This window comes from Hypanus sabinus, chromosome 15, assembly GCF_030144855.1.
Source record: "Hypanus sabinus isolate sHypSab1 chromosome 15, sHypSab1.hap1, whole genome shotgun sequence".
Lineage (NCBI taxonomy): Eukaryota > Metazoa > Chordata > Chondrichthyes > Myliobatiformes > Dasyatidae > Hypanus > Hypanus sabinus.
The window spans coordinates 68,423,093-68,447,249 of NC_082720.1; the positions used below are offsets into that span (position 1 = coordinate 68,423,093).

The 24,157-nt window shown below is 40.8% G+C and overlaps 1 protein-coding gene across 2 annotated transcripts in view; it reads right to left on the reverse strand.

Annotated features, from left to right (window-relative positions):
* The window catches only part of rbm27 (RNA binding motif protein 27), a 139,869-nt gene that overhangs the window by 77,435 nt on the left and 38,277 nt on the right, over window positions 1-24,157 (reverse strand). For both annotated transcript variants that reach the window (XM_059990488.1, XM_059990487.1), the window contains exons 6-8: window positions 16,204-16,470; window positions 10,401-10,655; window positions 3,406-3,537 (exon numbers count right to left, since the gene is read on the reverse strand). In XM_059990488.1, coding sequence (XP_059846471.1) covers window positions 3,406-3,537; window positions 10,401-10,655; window positions 16,204-16,470 — 654 coding nt within the window. The remainder of the gene's footprint in view (window positions 1-3,405; window positions 3,538-10,400; window positions 10,656-16,203; window positions 16,471-24,157) is intronic.

The following is a 24,157-nucleotide window of genomic DNA, read 5'->3' on the forward strand; positions in this document are numbered from 1 at the left end:
TCTCTTACTATCTCTTCAGTTAGTCCTGATGAAGGGTCTCGGCCCGAAATGTCGACTGTTCTTCTTCCTTTCGATGGTGCCTGACCTGCTGCGTTCCACCAGCATTTTGTGTGCATTGTTTGAATTTCTGGCATCTGCAGATCTCCTCATGTTTGAGTTGTATAGTGACAATGTTACATACTTCCCTTCAACCTATGCCCGAGTGTTATCCACACCACGCTACATGGAGGGAGGGGCTATTTACCAAGGAGTTGTACACAGAACTAAGCACTGAACAATCATCAGTAAACACTCTATTGATAACCACATTCTAATTGGATTTAGCACACTGCTCTGTGGAACTCCTGTAGCAATACATTATGGCTGAGATTGCCAATACTTATAACGTCTTTGTTATGTCAGGAGCAATTCCAGCCAATGGAACCAATTCTAAATTTACGATGAGCCGTTGATGTTACATACACTCATTTTGCCTTGACTTCTATGACTGCCACTTTCTCCCTGGAGTTTAAAAGAATGAGGGGGAATCTCAGTGAAACCTACTTGACATTGAAAACTCTGGGTATGGAGAGGTGTTTCCAATTGTGTGACAGTCTAGGACCAGAGGGCACAGCCTCAGCATAGAAAGAAGTCCCTTTCAAATGGAAATAACCAGCCATTGTGAATCTGTGGAATTCATTGCAGCAGATGGCATTGGAAGTCAAGTTATTGAGTATCTTTAAAGAGGTGATTAATAGGTTTGTGATGGTCAAAGGTTATGGGGAGAAGGCCAAGAGAATGAGTTTGATAGTGATAATAAATCAGCGATGATGGAATGGTGAAGCAGACTTGATGGGCCAAATAACTTAATTCTGCCACCAAGTCGAATGTTCTTAAAATACAGGTCAATAACCAAGTCCAAAATAAATCTGATCAAATTCACTGTATCTTACTGCAAAAGTTCAGCATAAATGAAGTGAAGTACAGGCCTCAGGAGGGATAAAATTCAGCTCAACCACTATAATTATGTTAAAGTATATAAATCACAAGTTCCCTTTGTGTTTTGCTTTCCATTTCTCCCCTATTATACACATTGCTCCATTACATTTACCAGGATGACTTAGATCCAAACCAAACATGAACTACATCTAATGGCAAGGTGGGCACCTCCTGGTATCAAGGGAGAATGAGACCAAAGTGTGGCATCAAGTATTCTATCTATAAACTGCACATTTCCCAAAACCAGAGGACAGATTTTTGTTTGTAGTCGTTGAAATTGGAAAATAATAGGCTGCAGAGCGTATTCCTACCTTTCCAATACCAATATGCTAGTTTTGATAGCAGGTACAACTAAATCAGAATAAATTCTGGAGTAATTAAATTGGGTAAAGTTTGTTATGTAATGACGATGTAGACATTGCATACATCAATACATGTTCAGAAGCCAGTCTCCAAGCAATCTCTGACTCTTTCACTGAAGCACATGGGCTATTTTCTCAATGACCTCATAACCAAAGCCCAAAGCTTGTCATCTTACTGCACAACAAGATCACAAGACAAAGGAGCAGAAGTAGGCCATTCAGCCCATCGAGTCTGCTCTGCCACTCCACCATGAGCTAAACTATTCTCCCATCTAGTTCCAATTTCTGGCTTTTTTCCCATATCCCTTGATACCCTGACTAATTAGATATCTATCAATCTCCTGCTTAAACACCCTCAATGACTGGGCCTCCACAGCTGTACGTGGCAACGAATTCCATAAATCTACAACCCTCTGGCTAAAAAAATTTCTCCTCATCTCTGTTTTAAATGGGTACCCTCTAACTCTAAGACTGTGACCTCTTGTCCTGGACTCACCCACCAAGGGAAACAGCCTTTCCACATCTACTCTGTCCAACCCTTTCAACACTATCCTTCAACGATAAAAAAAAGTTCATGGAGACACTGGAAAGCCTAGACCACTTCCCACATCTTGGGAATCATTTATCAGCTAAGCTAAAAAATGATGAAAATCATCATGTTTAACATGCTAGCACATGCTTCGGTTGAATAATGAAAGGGGTGCTCGAAGCACACGATGTCACACCTACCATACAACAGTGATCCCTGCCCTCCTACTTGTTTTATAATGTGGACTACCAACATCAGGTACAAAGACAAGATAAATTCACTTGAAGGAAAAGCAAACCAAAGTATTATGGTCTCAGGCAAACATTGCCAGTGCCAAGGCCTGAGTGCACGCAGTTGGCTCTGTAACTGAGTTATTCACCTGCCTGATACCAGATTTCCAAAGCAGATACTCTATACAGTTCAGTCACACAAAGACTGCCAAGTGGGCAGAGAAAATGATTCACGTATATGATTAAAGGCTTCCTGAAACAAATGCAATATCCCCACTGACTCTTAGCTCATGATTGCTCAATGTGCAAGTAAAACATTTCACGTGGTACAATAAAACTCCCTTAATTCAGCAACCTCAGGATTCTTCCAGACTATTGTGTGTCTTTCCTATTAATACTCTAAAACGTTAAATTCCCCTTAAGACCTAACATTGTAGTCTAATAGATTTTTCAAGGAACCTGTGAAAGTTCCAAGAGACTGCTGGAAACTGGGCCCTAAGCTAGTCAGATGCAAAAGGGTAATTGGAAGGCAGGTGGTGGATCTTCTGTATAAAGAACTTCCAAGTCCATGCAGAGGGAGCACAAAATTGTCCTGGTTGAACAGCGGAAAGACTGCATCATCATAAACTACCCACCTGCTCAATTTGTGGAATAGTCTCCAATTTTACATTTATCTCATCAGCCAGTTCAGAACACAAAAAAATTGGACTGGATGTATTCTACCCTAATTCCAAGGGAATGTTAGAATAAGATGCTTTTTTTTAAAATGTGAACTCCAGTAGTTTTTATGATTTGAATAGTATTCTGTATAATACAGCTTCATTGAAATCTGATTATCTTTTTGGCATTGTCATGATGGAAATTCAACATAAAATACATATAATTTGCATGCACGAAACAAAAGCGTCAATAGCTCATGACCAAAGCAAACAAATCACTGAAATTTCAAAGAATATAAGTATGTAAAATTAAACACTGCTGAAAATTTGAAAATAAGAAACAAAATTATAGAAGATACTCAGAAGATCTTGCAGCATCAGTGGAAACAGCAGCATAAGTTACCCTTAATTCAATTTTACAATCTATTAACTTGAAACACTAACATTGCCTATGGGTGCTTGCTGGCCTTAACTGGCTCTAGCATTTTTGGTTTTCATGGAAGCATACATTACTATAAAGGTGGAGGGCTTATATCCAGCCAGATAGTTACATAAACCAAAACACCAACATCACTGGTTATACACATCAAAGCACTTGAAATAAGAATTACTATCATCCTGAGTTTGAGAAGTGTAGGGCAACTTACATTCTGAAGATGCGTATGGTGGATACTGTGGTAAGGGTGGCGGCCGTAAACCGGGTGGTGGCAAAGAGGGTACTGCACCAGTCCCAGAGACTTCAATACCATCTATGCTGCTTTTTGAGATTGGATGTGGTCCTATAAAGGAGACACACATAGCATATTTTCATGGCTCTCAAATCATGAACATGGAAATAAATACCACAGTGCAAAAACCTTCAGCCACTTATTGAGCTCATGTCCATCACGCACTACTTTAAATTCCTTTCAGTTTCATCACATTAACTCTGGTCCAGATTATAGTTGGGATAGAAGTTGATGGCAGTTGCTAGAGTAGAGAGGTTTCACAAACTAAGTAAAAGCATCAACTCAACTAAATTGTTTATTAACTACTGACACAATCAATTTATCTCAACAGAAAAATTATTTATCTCTCAAATAGCATCAGACATTTTTTGTAAAATAGTAAAAAATGAGAGGGGAAAAAAAACCCAGGTCATTTAGCCATTTGAGCCGGCTCTGTCCTTCACCAAAATCATGTTGATTGTCAGCATCAAATCCCTTTTCCTTGATTCTCTTAATATCCAGAAATTTATCGCTCATTAATTTAGATCAATTCAATTTCCATAGCACATTCCAGTAGAGATTTCCAAAAGATTTATTACCCCACTGTTATCCTCACCTCTGTCGTAAATGATCTATGTGGTTTCTGAAACTCTGACCTTTAGCTCCAGACTCTTCAAAGGAACTCATTTGAAGTAATTCAAGTGTTGTTCAATGGTCATTGATCCGATAGTCAAGCTTTGATTGAGACAGATCTGTCTCTGACAGGAAGGTACAGGGACACTCAACCTCTTACTCCACCCTCAATTCTAGCACATTCCAGAACTTACACACCAAGAGTTACAATACATTTTTCCATCTAGCTGCTCAGCAGTATGCTAACCACAGCTGGCATACTCTCTACAGCCGCACTCAGCTGCCAACCACTCTGAAGATAAGACTAGTTTTTCTTTTAATATTTCATTGTATACGTTTTAAGCAATCTTAACGAATAGATATCCAAATCAATTAATTTGGTAAGTAATGTTTGTATAATAATCAAACATATTTTTAAAAACAAAAGATATAGGCTTACGCTAGCACAAGTGGTAAAAAGTCCTTTATAAGGTGCCATGTGTCAATGCGAAGGGCACATCATTGCCCATAGGTCTGGTTATGCCATGCATTCTGCTCTGCTTAGAGGCTACAGAATTTAAGAATCAAAGATTGTTGGGCATCACACAGCTGCAAGAGGGATGATTAGCCCACTGCCCACATACTCTCAACCTAGCCTCACAGTGGCACGCTGTTCATTCTCCATTAGCCATAGGGCTTGGGTGGGAGGCTAAACATTAAATGTAATCAAAATAACCAGACACATTTTATCTATCATATGTTGCTTGTCTCATTCCCAAAATACATTAGGTAAAATTAAAGAGCAACAGAGGGAATATTATGCAGCTTAGTCCATTTAGCTACGTTTTTCCCCAGTGCAGTCACTTAATCAGCATGCGAACTCTTCACTCCACACAACATTGGAACAAGCAAATTTGGGTAGAGACAGACCATTGGAAATGCTTAGGAAAAATTGGGGGGGTGGGGGGAGAATGGTTTATTTTTTTCTTATTATTCAAAAGGAAACATCTGTTGTTAGGTTTGCTACCGTGCAAAATTATGGAGTACATTTCTTTTCCATCCATCAATGCAATGCAGGAACATTTTTTTAAAAAAAAACAGCAGTTTAAAGCCTACTGGCCTTTCAAAACCAACTCCATAAATACAAACCCCATTTCCAGAAAAGTTGGGATATTTTCCAAAATGCAATAAAAACAAAAATCTGTGAAATGTTAATTCACGTGAACCTTTATTTAACTGACAAAAGTACAAAGAAAAGATTTTCAATAGTTTTACTGACCAACTTAATTATATTTTGCAAATATACACAAATTTAGAATTTGATGGCTGTAACACATTCAACAAAAGTTGGGACAGAGTTAAAATAAGATTGAAAAGTGCACAGAATATTCAAGTAACACTGGTTTGGAAGACTACACATTAAGCAGGCTAACTGGTAGCAGGTGAGGTATCATGACTGGGTATATAAGTACCGTCCATCAAAGGCTCAGTCTTTGCAAGCAAGGATGGGTCGTGGCTCACCCCTTTGTGCCAAAATTCATGAGAGAGTTGTTAGTCTGTTCAAAAGGAACATTTCCCAAAGCAAGATTGCAGAGAATTTAGATCTTTCAACATCTACAGTACATAATATTGTGAAAAGATTCAGAGAATTTAATCTTATTATTCCTATTGAGAATTGGGATAGAATTCTTCAATTAGTTAATACATCATCTATATGTGCCAAACATTCATTAATACAGTTTAAGGTCGTACATAGGGCCCATATGTCCAAGGATAAATTGGCTCATTTTTATTCCTATATAAATCCTATTTGTGATAGATGTCAATCTGAAATAGCGTCTTTAACTCATATGTTCTGGTCATGTCCGCTTTTGAAAAAAATATTGGAAAGATATTTTTGTTATTATCTCTGCGGTATTGAACATTGATTTACAATCCCATCCTATTACTGCAATTTTTGGTTTACCAATGATGGACTCACGTCATTTATCTTCTTCCGCCTGTCGAATGATTGCGTTTCTTACACTAATGGCTAGAAGATCTATTTTGTTGAATTGGAAGGAAATTAATCCTCCTACTGTATTTCATTGGTTTTCTCAAACTATGTTATGTTTAAATTTGGAAAAAATTAGAAGTGGTGTATTTGATACTTCTATTAAATTTGAAAAGATATGGAGACCATTTATTCAATATTTTCATATGATGTAATGTGACCCTGTTTCAAGCCTATTTGATTTTATATATGTTGAGAGGATCGGAATTGACGACACTGATGATTTTGTATTCTTATGAGATATTATAAACAGCCTTTTTTTTCTTTTTCCAGTTTTTCTTTTTCTCTTTTTCCTTTTGTTTTTTTCTTTATTAGTTATTAGATTATTAGATTAGATTTTTCGCATAATTTTTTCTTCTTTTTTCTGTTTTTTTTATTATATATTATGATATACCTAGATTTGCCTTGTTTATTTATATATTGTATCGTCCATGATTTGGGAATACTCATTTATACTGTAATCATTGCTTATGTATTCTTTCATGTGCAGTCGAAATGTGTATGTTTGTAATCCCATTATCTATGTATCAATTGTATTTTGTTGATATTAATAACAATAATAAAAAGATTGAAAAAGATTCAGAGAATTCAGAGACATCTCAGTGCATAAAGGGCAAGGTCGGAAACCACTGTTGAATGTGATCTTCGAGCCCTTAGGCAGCACTGCCTAAGAAACCGCCATGCTACTGTGACAATTATAGCCACCTGGGCTTGGGAGTACTTCGGAAAACCATTGTCACTTAACACAGTCCGTCGCTGCATCCAGAAATGCAACTTGAAACTGTATTACGCAAGGAGGAAGCCATACATCAACTCTATGCAGAAATGCCGGTGAGTTCCCTGGGCCCGAGCTCATCCCAGATGGACTGAAAGACTGTGGAACTGTGTGCTGTGGTCAGATGAGTCCACATTTCAGCTAGTTTTCGGAAAAAACAGGCGTCGAGTTCTCCGTGCCAAAGATGAAAACGACCATCCTGATTGTTATCAGCGAAAGGTGCAAAAGCCAGCATCTGTGATGGTATGGGGGTGCATCAGTGCCCACAGCATGGGTGAGTTGCATGTATGTGAAGGTACCATTGACTCTGGGGCGTATATCAGGATTTTAGAGAGACATATGTTGCCATCAAGGCAACGTCTCTTCTTGGGACGTCCATGCTTATTTCAGCAGGACAATGCCAGACCACATTCTGCACGGGCTACAACAGCGTGGCTTTTTAGACACAAAGTGCGTGTGCTTAACTGGCCTGCTGCCAGTCCAGATCTAACTCCTATTGAAAATGTATGACGCATCATGAAGAGGAGAATCAGACAACGGAGACCATGGACTGTTGAGCAGCTGAAGGCTTTTATAAAGCAAGAATAGATAAAATTTCCAATTGCAAATCTACTACAATTAGTATTCTCATTTCCTAAACAATTAAAAAGTGTTTATTAAAAGGAAAGGTGATGTAACACAATGGTAAACACGCCTCTGTCCCAACTTTTGTTGAGCGTGTTGCAGCCATCAAATTCTAAATTTGTGTCTATTTACAAAATACAATGAAGTTGGCCAGTAAAACTATTGAAAATCTTTTCTTTGTACTTTTGTCAGTTAAATAAAGGTTCATATGAATTAACATATCACAGATTTTTGTTTTTATTGCATTTTGGAAAATATCCCAACTTTTCTGGAAATGGGGTTTGTAATATGATCCCTGATGTTCCCTCTTAACTATTCACAATTCCCCATTCTCCAATTTTCCACATATCGAGATTACTATCAACCTTACTTTCAAATAAACCTAATGCTTTAAAGTTTTCTTTAACATTTCATAGCATGGACTTGGCCTTAGATTCTGTGGTTGTCATGATGGAAAAATAAACATCAGGATGTCCCAATATTAACACCTAACACAAAAATCCAAAATCAATTCTGCAAAGACTGTAACTGAAAGATTGAGGAAAATTAATAAATTAATGATATAAAAAATTACGTTTTGTTGCATGTAATGCAAATAGGCTTTTAAATTTGGTTTGATGGGGGTGGTGAGAGGGGGAGTGGAGGGTAAAGGGTTAAATCCAGGAGGGATTAACATTGACTGTTTTACAGAGGCAGTGAGAAGTGCAGACAAAATCCATGGAGGGGAGGCTAGTTTCCATGATGTGCTGAGCAGCATCCACAACTGCAGTTTCTTACAGTTTTGGACAGAGCTGCTACCATACCAGGCCGTGATGCATCCGGACAGGATGCTTTCTATGGTGCATCAATACAAGCTACTGAGAGTCAAAAGGAAGATGCCATATTTACTTAATCTTCAGAAGAAACAGAGGTTGTGGACAAGGACAAGTTATTGGTGATGTTCACTTGGAGGAAAATGAAGCATTCATCCCTCTTGACCTTAGCATCATTGATGAAAACCACTTCCACTTCACTGTAATCAACATTGCTGTATAATATGATCAGCAAATGTGAAGCAAAGAAACATGGATAAGAAATTATTTGAGTGACAAATAAAATGGCCATGGTGAACTTACCTTCTGGACAGGAGGGGAGTGATCAGTGGCATTCCCCTGCTTTCTCAATACACATTAATGACCTAGACTTGATGCTGCAATTATCTTTAAATTCCTAATTTACTCTCTTGGTAAGGAATTAAATGTTGTCATTTAATCTCTTCCTAATTTTACTTAATGTAATCTTGAACATCGTTTGATTCAAATTTCTTATAGTTTCAGTGAAAGGTTCATAAACAAAATGCTAACCACAGATGCCACTTAACCTACAGAGAAATTCCAGTAGGTTTTATTTCTAGACCAACAATCTTCCAAATCAGAGATGGGGTGTTATCATAGAGCCACTGGTGGCATTTAAAACAACACTATCTACGCTGTCTAAAGGTAGAATTAAATATACATGACCTTGCTATTAGAACCCAAACAAATATAAATACAGCAAGAACAAAAATGGAATTTGAATGGATGGCTTTAAGCAGGAAGAATTATATTTTATTTTTGGCCAAATAGATTCTTTTGTACTACAGTCATTCAAGGATCCTAAAATAAAACCATTCCATTTTCAAACATCTTTTTCCATCACTTTTACTTTTTGCTTGATTGGTATTTATGAACACAAATACAAACTACAATATGTAATGCTATATACAAATTCAATCATAATCAAAATGCTGCTAGAAAAGCTTCAAAATGCATTGGAATAGCCTTAACATAAGAAAGTTTTCCAAATATAAAATGTAATGAATTGCTCCAGTGTATAAATAAACAATTACATTTCTCAGTTGCGGCAAAACCTTGGAACAGATGGATGTTCCAGATTACCTTTTCAGTTCAGTTTGACAAAATAAATCACAGGAATCCAATAAAACACTTCTGAGATGCTACCCCTGCCTGAAACAGCTCTCAAGCAATCAGCTGTATCACTTTTTTCTTTGTTTCTTCAATTTTCTATGCAACAATATTTTTAGTTATTGTGCAATGTTAAGTAAACCATCAACTCTCCATTTGACAGAATAAATTCTTAATGCTTGCAACATCATGAATTTTTCAAAATAATTATCCCAGTTCACACATGATTAAATCTATGTTAGTGCTCTAGCAATAATGACAGGATTGTATTACACAGGGGACTTAAGATAAATGAGAACATAAAAAAAGCACTGGAAAGTTCTCTTCTACAGCATGGTTCTTCAGAAATTTTCAAGAGGACCAACACAGATCCAGATCCCACTTCTCTTCTATTGATTACTCTGATTTCCAGTAATGTGTCCCTCCTCCCCTTCTCTCTATTGTCCCCACTCCCCATTTTGGTTCCCTGCTCACCCCTTCTCACTTACTTATCACCTCCCTCTGATGACCCCATCTTTCATTGTCCACTATCCTCTTTTATATGCTTTTTTCAGCTGTTCCACCTATCACCTCCAAATTCATACTTCATCCTCTACCCCGCTCACCCACCTACCTCCTCACCTGGTCTCATGAATCACCTGCCAGCTTGTTGCCATTCCCTTCCTCCCCACCTTCTAGCTTCTTACCCCTCCTTTCCAGTGCTGAAGAAGGGTCTCAGCCTGAAACATCAGCTGTTCATTTTTAATACATAGATGCTGCCTGACCTGTTGAGTTCCTTAAGAACTTTGTGTGTGCTGCATTAATGAACATAAACTTTGTTTTAATCATGAGCATCCAAAATACAGAACTAATCAAAGTTCACAATATACATCAGTTCAAATGATTTGCCAAATTTTGTTTCTAAGTAAGAAATCAATATTGAGCTTACCAGATACAGAATGGATACCAGGAGGAGGTGGCTGTCCAGGTGGTGGTATAAGAGGTAACCTCAAGCTTGGAGGCAAACCTGGTAGAGGTGGAGGCAAGTGATGGCCTGGTGGAGGCAACTGATGGCCTGGTGGAGGCAAGCCTGGAGGTGGTGGTGGAAATGGAATCATCCCGGGAAGAGTGACATCTTCCACTATTAATGGGTCATTACCATGATCAAAGAGGCATAGGTCACCACGCATGCAGAAACCTTTCTCTGACAAAAAAATATCATTGTTTAGTATACCATCTGCAAATTGTTCTCTTCTAACTCAAGTACTGTAAGAAAGGAGAAACAAAATAACCCACAATTTTGTTGTGACACTGTGTTGTCATATTGCACCGATTCATAGGTTGCCCTGACTAGAGAGTTGCCTAACAATTTACATAAACTATAAATAAAGTGAACACTAATTATATTGGTTTTATTTTGCAGCTATAGAATAGTGAGAATTGTTAATCTATACAGTTCTGATATTCTAGACAATGGTGCACCCACAAAACATACCACACAGACATAAAACAAAATATTACCACAAATACATTATATAAAGTATAATTCAAAATACATGTGAAGAGCACAGTACAGGTAAACAAAAAACAGTACAATAAAAAGCAGCTCAATGCCCTAGTGATAAGACCTCAGTGGTGCCAGGGTATTCATTAATTTCACAGCTTGAGGGAAGAAGTTGTTAGCCAGTCTAGTGGTCCTGTTCCTGATGCTTTTGCACCTCCTTCCTGATGGTAGTGGGTCAAAGAGCTGTGCGATGAGTGGGAAGGTTTCCTCAACAATGCTTCAGACCCCCTACATACAATTGTAACCCCCTGGGTCGCCTCAGGCTCGCTCAGCTCGTTCTCGTCTAGGGGGAGCAGCCTTCGGCCCCGCCAAACTGGGTAATCAGCTGGTGTGGATGCTGTGTGATGTTCCCGCCTCGCCCAAAAACAGACAGTTTTTATGCGATTAAATGAGTACAATTTATAAAGGTTACTATAACTAAGTGATTAATAACGATACAGTATATATGAAGAGAAAATTAAAGAAAAGGCGCCAAACTTATCAAAGTCCAAACCACTTCGTGCACAGCCGTTGGAGCTCAATTACTGAAGTCTTCTGGCCACCATTCGATCCCCTCCGAACTCCTCGACTCGCAGCTCAGGACCCTCCGAACTCCTCAACTCTCCAAACAGCTCAGGACTCTCCGAGTGGTCAACCAAGCACATCTAGCTTCATCCCCCCCCCTCCTCGGAGAATCTCCCGGCCTCGGACCCCCCTTTGGGGTCCGATCCTCGCCCAGCTTAGAGCACTGCGTCCTCTCTCTCGACCCCCTCGCGCTGATCTGCCCAAAAGCCCGTCAACAAAAGCTTACAGACTCAGAAGAAAGAACATTAATCCCCATTAATGTAATTAAGGAATACCATTCTCGGTATCAGTAAATTAGCATTCCTGCTAGTTAACAAAAGGAAACCCTTTCCCAACAGTAACAAAGAAAAAAAAGAAACCCCCTTTACACACTTCCTCCACCAAATAAAAGTCATGTCCTCATGACTACTAAATAACTCGCCACCTTTCCTGCCAACACACCGTAACCCAAGCACAAACAGTGACATCTCCTCCCCACACAGTAACCCTCACGCCCTGTTCCTCAGGCGCTACTTAGGCCAACTATCTGGGAGTTCCCTAACCCTTCTGAGACCTCCGTACCCCCTCACTTAAACCCTTCAGGCTCGGACACAACTGGGGATACCTTGGGCCCACTACCAACTCCTCTCTCAACCTCTCACTCATGCCCCACACTGCACACAGCTAACCCTCCCAGCTACACCTGACTCAATGGGAGAAGGGCCAAAGGTCTCTTCCTCAATCAAGGGAAAGTCAGCAAAAGGCAGCATGTACCACACATCCATCGAATCTGTATTCTTCCTCATTCCTGTGATCGGTAGCTGCTGTTTGATCTTCTCCAAACGGAAACACGTGGCCTGCACTGCTCCCGCAGTCTCTTCAGCCTCCTGTTCAGTATTCACTGCACTTCTCTCCAGCTTTTTCTTCCTCATGACTTCTTCTAGATCAACTTTCAGGTTTTGCACTTCATTTGAACTGTCGATGGTCATCTTCAGGTTCCCTTCAAGCTTCCGCTTCTCTCTTCTGAGATTCGTCTGTAATTTCTTCACCTCTGCAAACTTCCCTCTCCGGGTTCTCAGTTTGCTATTACCCTCAGTCAGACAACTTTCTTCATTCTCTCCAACTTGTAAGTCTTCCGAATGGTTCCAGATCACTTTCTCCAGTCTCTCCGTCTTCATTTCAAACTTGATTCCGTAGAGACAGTCACTCACGAGCTGCGACCTTCGCCAGCCCTGGCACGTGTCCCGAAAACACTTTAACTCGGTAGTTCTCAGCTGCTCCTGCAACGACCTCACTTCATATTCTCCTGAGGCAAATCCAAACACCAAGAGATCATCCACATACACCAAAACTCCAAACGCCTCCACATCCCCTACGGTCTTCCACCTGCCCAGCAGGAAGGTTGCAAGGGCTCCAGATTTGCCCTGTGGCATCTTTTCGGACCCGAAGACTCCTAGGGAATTTATAACGGCCGTCTTCTCCTTGTCGGCCCCACTCATCGGGATCTGGCAACATCCACTCCTCAGATCCAGCACCTTAAACCATTTCGCACCACTCAGACAGGCCATCGCCTCTCCGGCCCTCAGGGCCATATTCTGGTCACTGACAGTGCGCCTCTTCAACGCAATATAATCCACACACACGCTGCCTACGTCTTCCACGGCTTCAGGGGCCAGTCGCCGCAACCTCTCTCTCTCCGAGGTGTCTCCAGCAGTCAACTCCGCTCCCTCGTGGTATTTCGCAGCATCCACTAAGAGGGTCTCACCCTCAGAAACTTCCCCCAGGCCGTACCGCCACTGTCTCTTGTTTGAATTCGGTATCAGCCCAATGCTGCTACACACGTCCACACAAGCAGCTCGAAACTCTGGGTGCATCGACAATGCCTCCAAACAACGCTCACCCGCCTCCTCCGGGTAGGCCCCCAAGCACACCAGCAGGGTATTGGTTCTCTCTAGAACAGAAACGCTGCCCGTCTCAACAGGGTCTGGACACATCAGCATTAACTATTCCTGAACCTCAGTCTCCTCCACATTTGCCTCCAAGAACTCCATTTTCACTGACCAACAACCGTCGTCTGGATAATCACCGGCACTGGTACCCCGAATCTCCAGTGTCCTCAATGTCGTCAAGGGTAAATGCTTCCAATAACGGTTATGAAACAAACTGTACAGCAACTTCACCGGTGCCCCAGTGCCGAGGATGGCTTTAACTTGACTTCCATCCATCCGTAACAACACCTGTGCGCGTGGCCCCTCTAAGCCTTCAGGAATAGAGTCTGTTCCTTTCGGGAGTTCCTTGGTACATTGCTGGGAACGTGCTCCCCCAGAGACCCCAAGCCGTTCCCCCACTGGGCCTCCTCTAAGTTTCCCGACACCTCACGAATCAACGGAACAACTGATCCCCTTGACAGATCCCCTTGGCACCACAAGCAATTTATCTGCCCCCCTAGGCAAAAAGGGATACCCTAAAAACTTCCCACCAATCTCCTGCCACAGATATGATAAGCCCCCCAGCTGCGGCATTTGACTTCCAGTCGAACCACACGCATTTTCCCACACTTTCCCAGAACTGGCAGCGGTCACTTCGAGGTAATTGCGCCCGACAGTTCTAACAAAGTCACCAGCCTGCCTACTCAAACTTTCAACCCGTCCCTGTCGCTTTCCCTCAGCCAAGCACTGCCACTCACCTAACAAATGAGGGGTCCGCTCCGCCCACACCTCCGCCCCTTTAGGGCTGGACGTTATTCCAACAACCGGGCGGAGCTCACCACTGCTGTAACATCCCAACCTGTCACTCCTCACTCTCCAAACAGTACGGACAGCCCATGGTCCCACCACCATTTCGTCAGCACTAGTCGGAACTCGAACAACGACCTCCAGGCTAGCAACAGCAGCCACCCCACCCAACACACACGTAGCGATAACCAGCAATCACACACCCACAAAGGCACACCAGCTCTTCGCCGCAGACACAATTTAAAGAGGGTGATCACACAGCTTCCACAGAAATCAATCCCGGACGAGCCCCCACAATGTAACCCCCCGAGTCGCCTCAGGCTCGCACAGCTCGTTCTCGTCTAGGGGGAGCAGCCTTCGGCCCCGCCAAACTGGGTAATCAGCTGGTGTGGATGCTGTGTGATGTCCCCGCCTCGCCCAAAAACAGACAGTACACCATATGCGATTAAATGAGTACAATTTATAAAGGTTACTATAACTAAGTGATTAATAACGATACAGTATATATGAAGAGAAAATTAAAGAAAAGGCGCCAAACTTATCAAAGTCCAAACCACTTCGTGCACAGCCGTTGGAGCTCAATTACTGAAGTCTTCTGGCCACCATTCGATCCCCTCCGAACTCCTCGACTCGCAGCTCAGGACCCTCCGAACTCCTTGACTCTCCAAACAGCTCAGGACCCTCCGAGTGGTCAACCAAGCACATCTAGCTTCATCCCCCCCCTCCTCGGAGAATCTCCCGGCCTCGGACCCCCCTTTTGGGGTCCGATCCTCGCCCAGCTTAGAGCATTGCGTCCTCTCTCTCGACCCCCTCGCGCCGATCTGCCCAAAAGCCCATCAACAAAAGCTTACAGACTCAGAAGAAAGAACATTAATCCCCATTTGGTTTACAAAGGAATACCATTCTCGTTATCAGTAAATTAGCATTCCTGCTAGTTAACAAAAGGAAACCCTTTCCCAACAGTAACAAAGAAAAAAAAGAAACCCCCTTTACACAATGCTCCCATTAAATATCACAAACAGCAGGGAGGGACTCTGCTGATCCTCTCGGTGGTTTTTACTATCCTCTGTAGGGTCTTGCAGTCTGATACCTTGCAGTTTCCATACCGCAAAGTGATGCAGCCAGACAAGACACTTAATGGTTGCTCCTTTACAAAGTTGTTGGATTGGGAGCAGGGAGTCTTACATGCCTCAACCTCCTCAGGAAGTGTAGATGCTGCTGTGTCTTCTGACTAATGGAGATGGTGTTGTGATCCGGGTTAAATTGTCCACTACATATACATGAAGGAACTTTGTGTTTTTCACTCCCTCCACTGCATTGTCATTGATGTGCAAAGGAGAGTTGGTTGACCTCTACTTTCTGACATAGGCAATCAACTCTTTTGTCTTGTCCACATTGAGATTCCAGTTGTTGTTTTCACACCACTAGACAAGCCTCCTGACCTCCTCTCTGTATGCCGACTCAGTGTTGCTAATGAGGCCAAATACTGTTGTACATCAGCGAACTTGATTATGTGATTTGAGCTGGATCTGGTAGTGCACTTGTGAATCAGCAGCCTGAACAGTAGTGAGCTGTTCATTACTTTTGAAATGGCTCAAAAGTGGCTTTTGATTGTCAAAAAGGATTTTAAAACAATTACCATTTAGAAATAACTTATGTTCACTTGAAGAACATATCAATTCAGTTTTGCACCTGGTGATAAATATGATTCTCTCCATCCTACTAGCTATAAAATTACTGCCAAATTTCATACAATGTCATCTGCCAGCCTCTTACTTTATAGCAATTAATCTGTCTCTTTTATTACCCAGGAGTTTTGGTTAAACCATTGACCATCAAAAGAAAAAAGGTCTGAAATTAACTCAAAAACACTTCTATTGCAGTAAATATGAAAACTGCACTTCACTTACCATCATAGTCTCTACACCGGCGTTTTGGAGCTGCATTTCTACTGAAGGAATTTGTGCCCGTGTGGTTATTATAGAAATTAGACCAGCTCTCAGTAGTGTTGTCAGGGTGGTGGACAGGAGCTACCACAGTTACTGCACTTGGAGCCGGGGGCCCTCCAGCATAATACTGATCAGCTGAACTGCTTACTGATGTACAACTAGGAACATATATGTTCTCCGTTGCTTCATTTCTTTCCATTTCAAACTTCGATCTCTCCTTGTGTTGATCTGTTGATTTAAAACAGATTTTTTTTTCAAATTAATTGAATTGCTAAGAATTTTTTCTAAAAATCAATACCAAAATTATCTGGGAAGTTTGCCAAATTGTACTCTGGCAATGGCTACTGTATCTGAATTTCCTCTTCATAAAAATCAACATTCAAAAGCATCAATTGTTCTCCTGAAATCACACCAGTCTTCCAAAGAGATTGAAGACAATCCATGTTTTGCTCAAATTAATTTTACTCTTCAATCAGGAACCCATTCAAATTGCAGCATTTATAATTGCCAAGAGCCCAATATAAAATGCCCTTTCAACAAAAGCAGTTCAGTGAGCTTGACATGATAAAGAATATCTGCACAGCTCAATTATTCTTTATACATTAATTCTGAAATTGAAACCAAGTGGCATCTTATATTTATAACAATAAGACACTTCTTACCTCGCCATTTTTTCCTTAATACTGTTATACATTTTCTTCAGTACTTTCCATTAAATTTCAAAAGTTAACTATGGCTAATGTTCATTATGGTTAATAAGATGAATAATACAGAAGAAGCCAAAAGGTCTTTCTCATTCACATTTATACAGAACTTTAATGTAAAAAAAAGTGCTTGCTGATCTTTATCAGTCACTGTATTTTTTAACATCCTCAAGCAAAGGCAGATTCTTTCTAATGGGGTATAGCACCTGTGGCCCTTTCTAAGAAATGAACAAGCTTTTGCAAGTGTAGTTGACAATTTCAAGCAAGGGAGACCTAAAAACATGATCTGAATCCAGAGGGACAATGCTACTGCTTGCAATACACTGTTCCAAGTCTCTAAACACCACAGGATTTTTCATTAGTAATATGCCATGTCTCAGTCCACCAATTCAATGATTAAATCATCAACAATGGAAGTAATACAGACATCTGTTACGATCAAAGATCCAGTTTCTAGACTGATCTACAAAATAGTGTACCTTGTGATTGCTACCTTGTTTAAGTTATGGACATATGAGTGTCAAAATGCAATCAGAAATAGCAATGTCTAGAACTATTTCTGACCTAAAATACCCCACGGAATCAATTATCAGCACGAATCCAACTGTGGAAAACAAAGGCAGGTGTGGTGGAGAATAAATACTTAACTCTAGACATCACAGTACGTTCAGCATGAACAACTGCATATTCTTGATCAAGTAGTATGCATTTTTAAGTACCTGTTTATTTTGGGAAAGTAATACCCAATCAGCTTACTTTGATTTTTTTTAAACTGTTCATCAGTGGTCAGCAAGATGTGTAGATTATACATAAACAGATCCTGTACTGTGGTACTAAATTTATTTATACAGTAATTTTGTCATGGGTCCAAGAAACATGTTTGACATGGCCAATACATGTTTATTAATGCAGCATCGGTGGAAGGGATTTCATTGAAACTAACTGAATATTGAAAGGCTTAGACAGAGTAGCATGGAGGGGATGTCACCAAGTGTGAAGAATCCGTGGAATTCATTTCCACTGATGGCTGTGGAGGCCAAGACGTTTAAAGCAGAGTTAGAGGTTCTTAATTAGTATGCATCAAAAGTTATGCAGAGAAGGCAGGAGAATGGGGTTGTGAGGAATAATAAATCAGCCATGATAGAATGGTGGAGCATAACTGGCCTAATGGACCAAATCTGCTCCTACATCTTATGAATCAAACAGTTGATGTTTTGGTCTGAGATGCTTTATAAGGACCCCAACCTCCTGTTTTCTCCCCATTACCTTTGATAACCTTACTGATCAAGAACCTACAAAGTTCTGCTTTAAATATACCCAAGGACTTGGCTTCCACATTGATCTGTGGCAATGAATTCCACAGATTCACCACCCTCTGGCTGAAAAAATTTCTCCTAATCTCTATTCTAAAAAGGATGTCCTTCTACTCTGAGGCTGAGCCAGCCCTCTGGTAGTAGACTTGTCCACTGTAGGAAATATCCTTTCCATATCCACTCTATCTAGCCCATTCAATATTAGTAAGTTTCAATGAAATCGATCCTCATCCTTCTAAATTCCATTGAGTACAGGCCCAGAATTCTAATCTGCTAATTAAATTTGCCAATGACACTACATTGATTGGCCTAATCTCAAACAAAAACGAGGTGGCCTACAGGGAAGAAGTCATCTCTCTGACATAGTGGTGTCAAGAAAACAACCTCCCCCTCAATTTCCCAAAAACAAACGAGGTGGTTGTGGATTACAGGAGGAATGGAGACAGGCTAATGCCTATTGGTATCAATGGATCTGAGGTTGAGGGGGTAAATAGCTTTAAGTTGCTCGGCATCCACATGACCAAGGACCTCACGTGGTCTGTACACACCAGCTACGTGGTGAAAAAAGCACAACAGTGCCTCTTTCACCTCAGACGGTTGAAGAAGTTTGGCATGGGCCCCCAAATGCTAAGAACTTTCTACAGCAGCACAATTGAGAGCGTCCTGAATGGCTCCATCACTGCCTGGTATGGGAACTATACCTCCCTTAATCGTAGGATTCTGTAGAGAGTGATGCAGACAGATCAGCCCATCTGCTGTTGTGAACCTCCCATGATTCAGGACATTCACAAAGACAGGTGTGAAAAAAAGGCCTGAAGGAGCAATGGGGATCTGAGTCACCCCAACCACAATCTATTCCAGCTGCTATCATCCAGGAGACAGTACTGCAACACAAAAGCCAGGACCAATGGTCTCCGGGACGGCTTTTTCCACCAAGCTATCACATTGATCAAGTCAAGTCACTTTTTATTGTCATTTTGACCATAACTGCTGACATTACACAATAAAAACAAGACGTTTTTCAGGACCATGGTGCTACATGAAACAATACAAAAACTACAATGAACTATGTAAAACAACACAACAAACTACACTAAACTACAGGCCTACCCAGGACTGCATTAAGTGCACAAAACAGTGCAGGCATTTCAATAAATAATAAACAAGACAACAGGCACAGTAGAGGGCAGTAAGCTGGTGTCAGTCTAGGCTCTGGGTATTGAGGAGTCTGATGGCTTGGGGGAAGAAACTGTTACATAGGCTGGTTGTGAGAGTCTGAATGCTTCTGTGCCTTTTCCCAGATGGCAGGAGGGAGAAGAGTTTGTATGAGGGGTGTGTGGGGTCCTTCATAATGCTGTTTACTTTGCGGATGCAGCGTGCGGTGTAAATGTCTGTAATGGCAGGAAGAGAGACCCCAATAATCTTCTCAGCTGACCTCACTATCTGCTGCAGGGTCTTGCGAACTGAGATGGTGCAGTTTCTGAACCAGGCAGTAATGCAGCTGCACAGAATGCTCTCAATACAACCTCTATAGAATGTGATGAGGATGTGGGGTGGGAGATGGGCTTTCCTCAGCCTTTGCAGAAAGTAGAGACGTTGCTGGGCTTTCTTTGCTGTAGAGCTCGTGTTGAGGGACCAGGTGAGATTCTCTGCCAGGTGAACACCAAGAAATTTGGTGCTCTTAACAATCTCTACCGAGGAGTCGTCGATGTTCAGTGGGGGGTGGTCACTGCATGCCCTCCTGAAGTCAACAACCATCTCTTTTATCTTGTTCATATTCAGAGACAGGTTGTTGGCTCTGCACCAGTCTGTTAGCTGCTGCACCTCCTCTCTGTATGCTGACTCGTATTTCTTACTGATGAGACCACCACAGTCATATCATCGGCGAACTTGATGATATGGTTTGAGCTGTGTGTTGCAGCACAGTTGTGGGTCAGCAGAGTGAACAGCAGTGGACTGAGCACACAGCTCTGGGGAGGCCCCCGTGCTCAGTGTGATGGTTTTGGAGATGCTGCTTCCAATCCAAACTGACTGAGGTTTCCCAGTCAGGAAGTCTAGGATCCAGTTGCAGAGGGGTGTTCAGGCCCAGTAGGCTCAGTTTTCCAATCAGTTTCGGAGGAATGATTGTGTTGAATGCTGAACTGAAGTCTATGAACAGCATTCGAACGTACGTGTCTTTTTTGTCCAGGTTCATGCTGATTTGATTATTTCTATATTACATTGACTGTTCTATTATTATAAATTACTATGATTGTACATTGCACATTTAGACAGAGACATAATGTAAAGATTTTTACTCCCCATGTATGTGAAGAATGTGAAGTCAATTCAATTGCTCCTCACATGTTAAACGTTTCATCCGCAGGATCATCCTCCTCCTTTGGACCCACTCCAACACCAGTGCATCTTTCCTTAGACATGGGGCCCCACACACTGCCCACAATACACTAAATGTAGTCTGACCAATGCATTATAAGGCATAGCATTACATCTTTAATTTTATGTTCTAGTTCTTGAGAAATGAAGGAAAAGAATTGTATTTGCATTTTTACAACAAACACAACCTGAAATTGGTATTGGAATGTTACTGTCACATGTACCAGTATACAGTGAAAATCTTGCTTGCATACAGATCAGATTATTAAATAGTGCATTGAAGTAGAACATGGTAAAACAATGGCTAAGCAGAAACAACTATAGAGTAAATGTAGTGCAGGTATACAATAAAGTGCAAGATCATAGCGGTAGATTGCAAGTTCCAGATTTTATCAAATAAGTGTTCAAGAGTTTGATGACAGGGAGACAGAAACTGTCCTTGAGCCTGGTGGTATGTGTTTTCAGTCTTTTGTATATCTTCTGCCTATAGGAAGAGGAGAGAAGGTAAAATGCCCAGGGGGTGGGGTCTTTGATGGTGCTGACCCTTTACTAAAGCACTGAAAAGCATAGACAAGAGTCCATAGAGGGGTGTCTGGTTTCTGTGATGTGCTCTAAATCTATCACTCTGCATTTTCTTGCTGTCACATGTAGGGCAATTGCTATACCAAGCTGTGATGCATCGAGATAGGTTGTGTTCTATAATGCATCGATAAAAATCAGTGTGGCTCAACAGCAACATGCCAAATTTCTTTAATCTTTCTCTGAGGAAGCAGAGGCACTAGTGAGCTTTCCTGGTCATGAAATCTATGTGGCTGGACCAGCACAGGCATTTGATGTTCATTCTGAAGAACTTGAAGATCTCAAGCTCGACACCGATGATATAGATAGAAGCATGTGCATCACATGCCCCACCTCCCTTCCTTAAGTCAATGACCAGCTTTTTTGTTTTGCTGACATTAAGGGAAAAGTTTTTATCATAGCACCATGTTACCAGGCTCTCTTTCACCTTCCTGTACTCCAACTCATCATTATTTGAGATACAGCTCACTTGAAGATGGAATTAGAACAGAATCTGGCCACTCAGCTAGGAGCGTACAGGGAGTGGAGTAGGAGACTGAGGACACAACCTTGTGGAGTGCCACTGTATAGAGTAATCGTGGTGGTGCTGCTACCTATCCTAACTGATGTGGTCTGTAGTCAGGAAGCCACAGGTCCAGTTACAAAGGGAGGTGTTTAATAAGCAATGATCTGACATGGGTGTCTTTATTACTTAGACACCAGGGAGATGATCATCCAGACTTTTATCATCCAATATGAAAAGTACTGCACCCAACAATGACCCCCATGGAACACCATGAGTCGCTGGCAACCAACCAGAAAAGGCCTTCTTCAATTCCATTCTTTACCTTCTGTAAGTCAGCAAATCTTCTGTCTATGCTAATATCTTTCCTGTAATACCATAAGCACTTATTTCAGCAGCCTTGTCAAAGGGCTTCTGAAAACCCAGATAAACAATATCCACTGACTCTTTGTCTATCCAGCTTGCTACTTCCTCAGAGAATTCCAACAGATTTGTCAGGCAAGATATCCCCTTAAGGAAGCCACGCATACTTTTCATGCATTCCTAGGTATCTGAAACCTCATCCTGGCACATTGCTGGTGTTTTTCACAGTAAACACTGATGCAAAATACTTCTTCAATTCATCTGCATTTATTTATTCGCCACTACTACTTCTCTAGAGTAATTTTCTAGTGTCCACTCTTTATTCTATATTTCTGGAAAAACTTTTGATTTTATCTTTTACATTACCTTAGCTTACCTTTACAGTTTATTTTTTCTCCCCTTATTGCTTTCAGTTGGTTTTAAAAACCTTCCCAATCCTATAACCTCCTGCTAATTTCTATCATATTCCATGCCCTCTCTTTTTTGCTTTCATGCTGTCTTTGACTTCACTTGTCAGCCACAGTTGCCCCATTCTTCTTTAAAATGCTTCTTCTTTGGAATAAAAGTATCCTGCACGTTCTCAGAAACTACTGCCATTGCTGTTCTACTGTCATCCTTGCAAGGGTCCCTTCTAATCAACTTTGGCCAACTGATCTTTCATGCCTTTATAGTTACCTTTAGTTAACTGCGATACCAATATATTCAATTATAGCTTCTCTCTCTCAAACTGCAGGATAAACTGTCATATTTTAATTACTACCTCCTAAAGGTTCCTTTACATTAAGTTCCCTCAGCAAATCTGATTCATTGCACACAAATTGCCTTTTCCCAAGTGAGCTTGACTGTGAACTGCTCTAAGAAGCCATTTCATAGGGATTACAAATCTCTTCTCTTGGGATGCATTGACAATCTGATTTTCCCATGACCACAGTAAAACCGCCTTTCTTACATGCATTTTCTACGTCCTGTTCCAAATTGTACCACATATTCTGGCTACTTTGGGAATCCTGTATATAAAATATCAGAGTATTTTTACTCTTGCAGTTTCTTAATTTTATCCACAAGGATTCAACAACTTCTGATTATCTGTCACTTCTTGCTAAGAATATGATTTCATCTTTTACCAAGAAAGTCACTGTACTCGCTCTATCCATCTGCCTGGGAATTACCATTAATATAGGATGTGACAATGGATATAGTATATCTACATACTTAAAGAAATTACACTATTTCTTTTTAGGGGAAAAAGTATCACAAGGCAAGAAGTCCAATCGTGGTTAATAGGAAATATTAAATATAATATTAAATCTAAAGTCCTATGAAGTCGTCAGAAGAAGTATCAAATCTGGGAATTGGGAGTGTCTTAGAATTCAATGATAAAGAAAGGAAAAACAGTGTAAATAAGTTGTTGAGAAAGAAACAAAGACAGTATGAACTTGCTCTGATATGGAAAAAAGTAAAGTCCAGTGAGAAAAGAGACCTTTGTCCAAGGCGGCACTGAAAAAAAACCTAGAAATACTGGAGAACTTAGAATCCACAGTGCAAATGAAATAAGTTATTAATAATGAGATTATTATTAACCTAAGAGATGTTAATGACAGGGATTCCAGGGATCTGTTGACCTACATCTGGAGTTTTGAAGGAATTACTATGGAGATGGTGGATACTTTACTTGTCATTTCCAGAATATTATTTTAAGAAAAAGAAAATTTTGGAGTGGTTGCTGGAGACAGGAAAGTAGTAAAATAGGAGCACATTAATTAATATATGAAGTACAAAAAGGGAAAGGCTGACATTAGAAGTTACAGAAAGTAATCTATACAACAGATACAACAATAATTAGTTAATTAGTTTGATTTGAGGTAATATAATGTTTCAATCATTTACTGCTTTTTCAAAGATCACCGAGTGGGCTAGATCAGGCAGAACAGAAACTCGTGTATTTGAACTTGCGGAAGGCTACCAATAAAGTTCGATGCTAGATTTCACTATATAAAATACATAGTTCCTTCTCAGGCTAACATGTTATGACTAGCAGGTTATCATGAATGTAACAAGACTCAGAAATGTGCACAAAA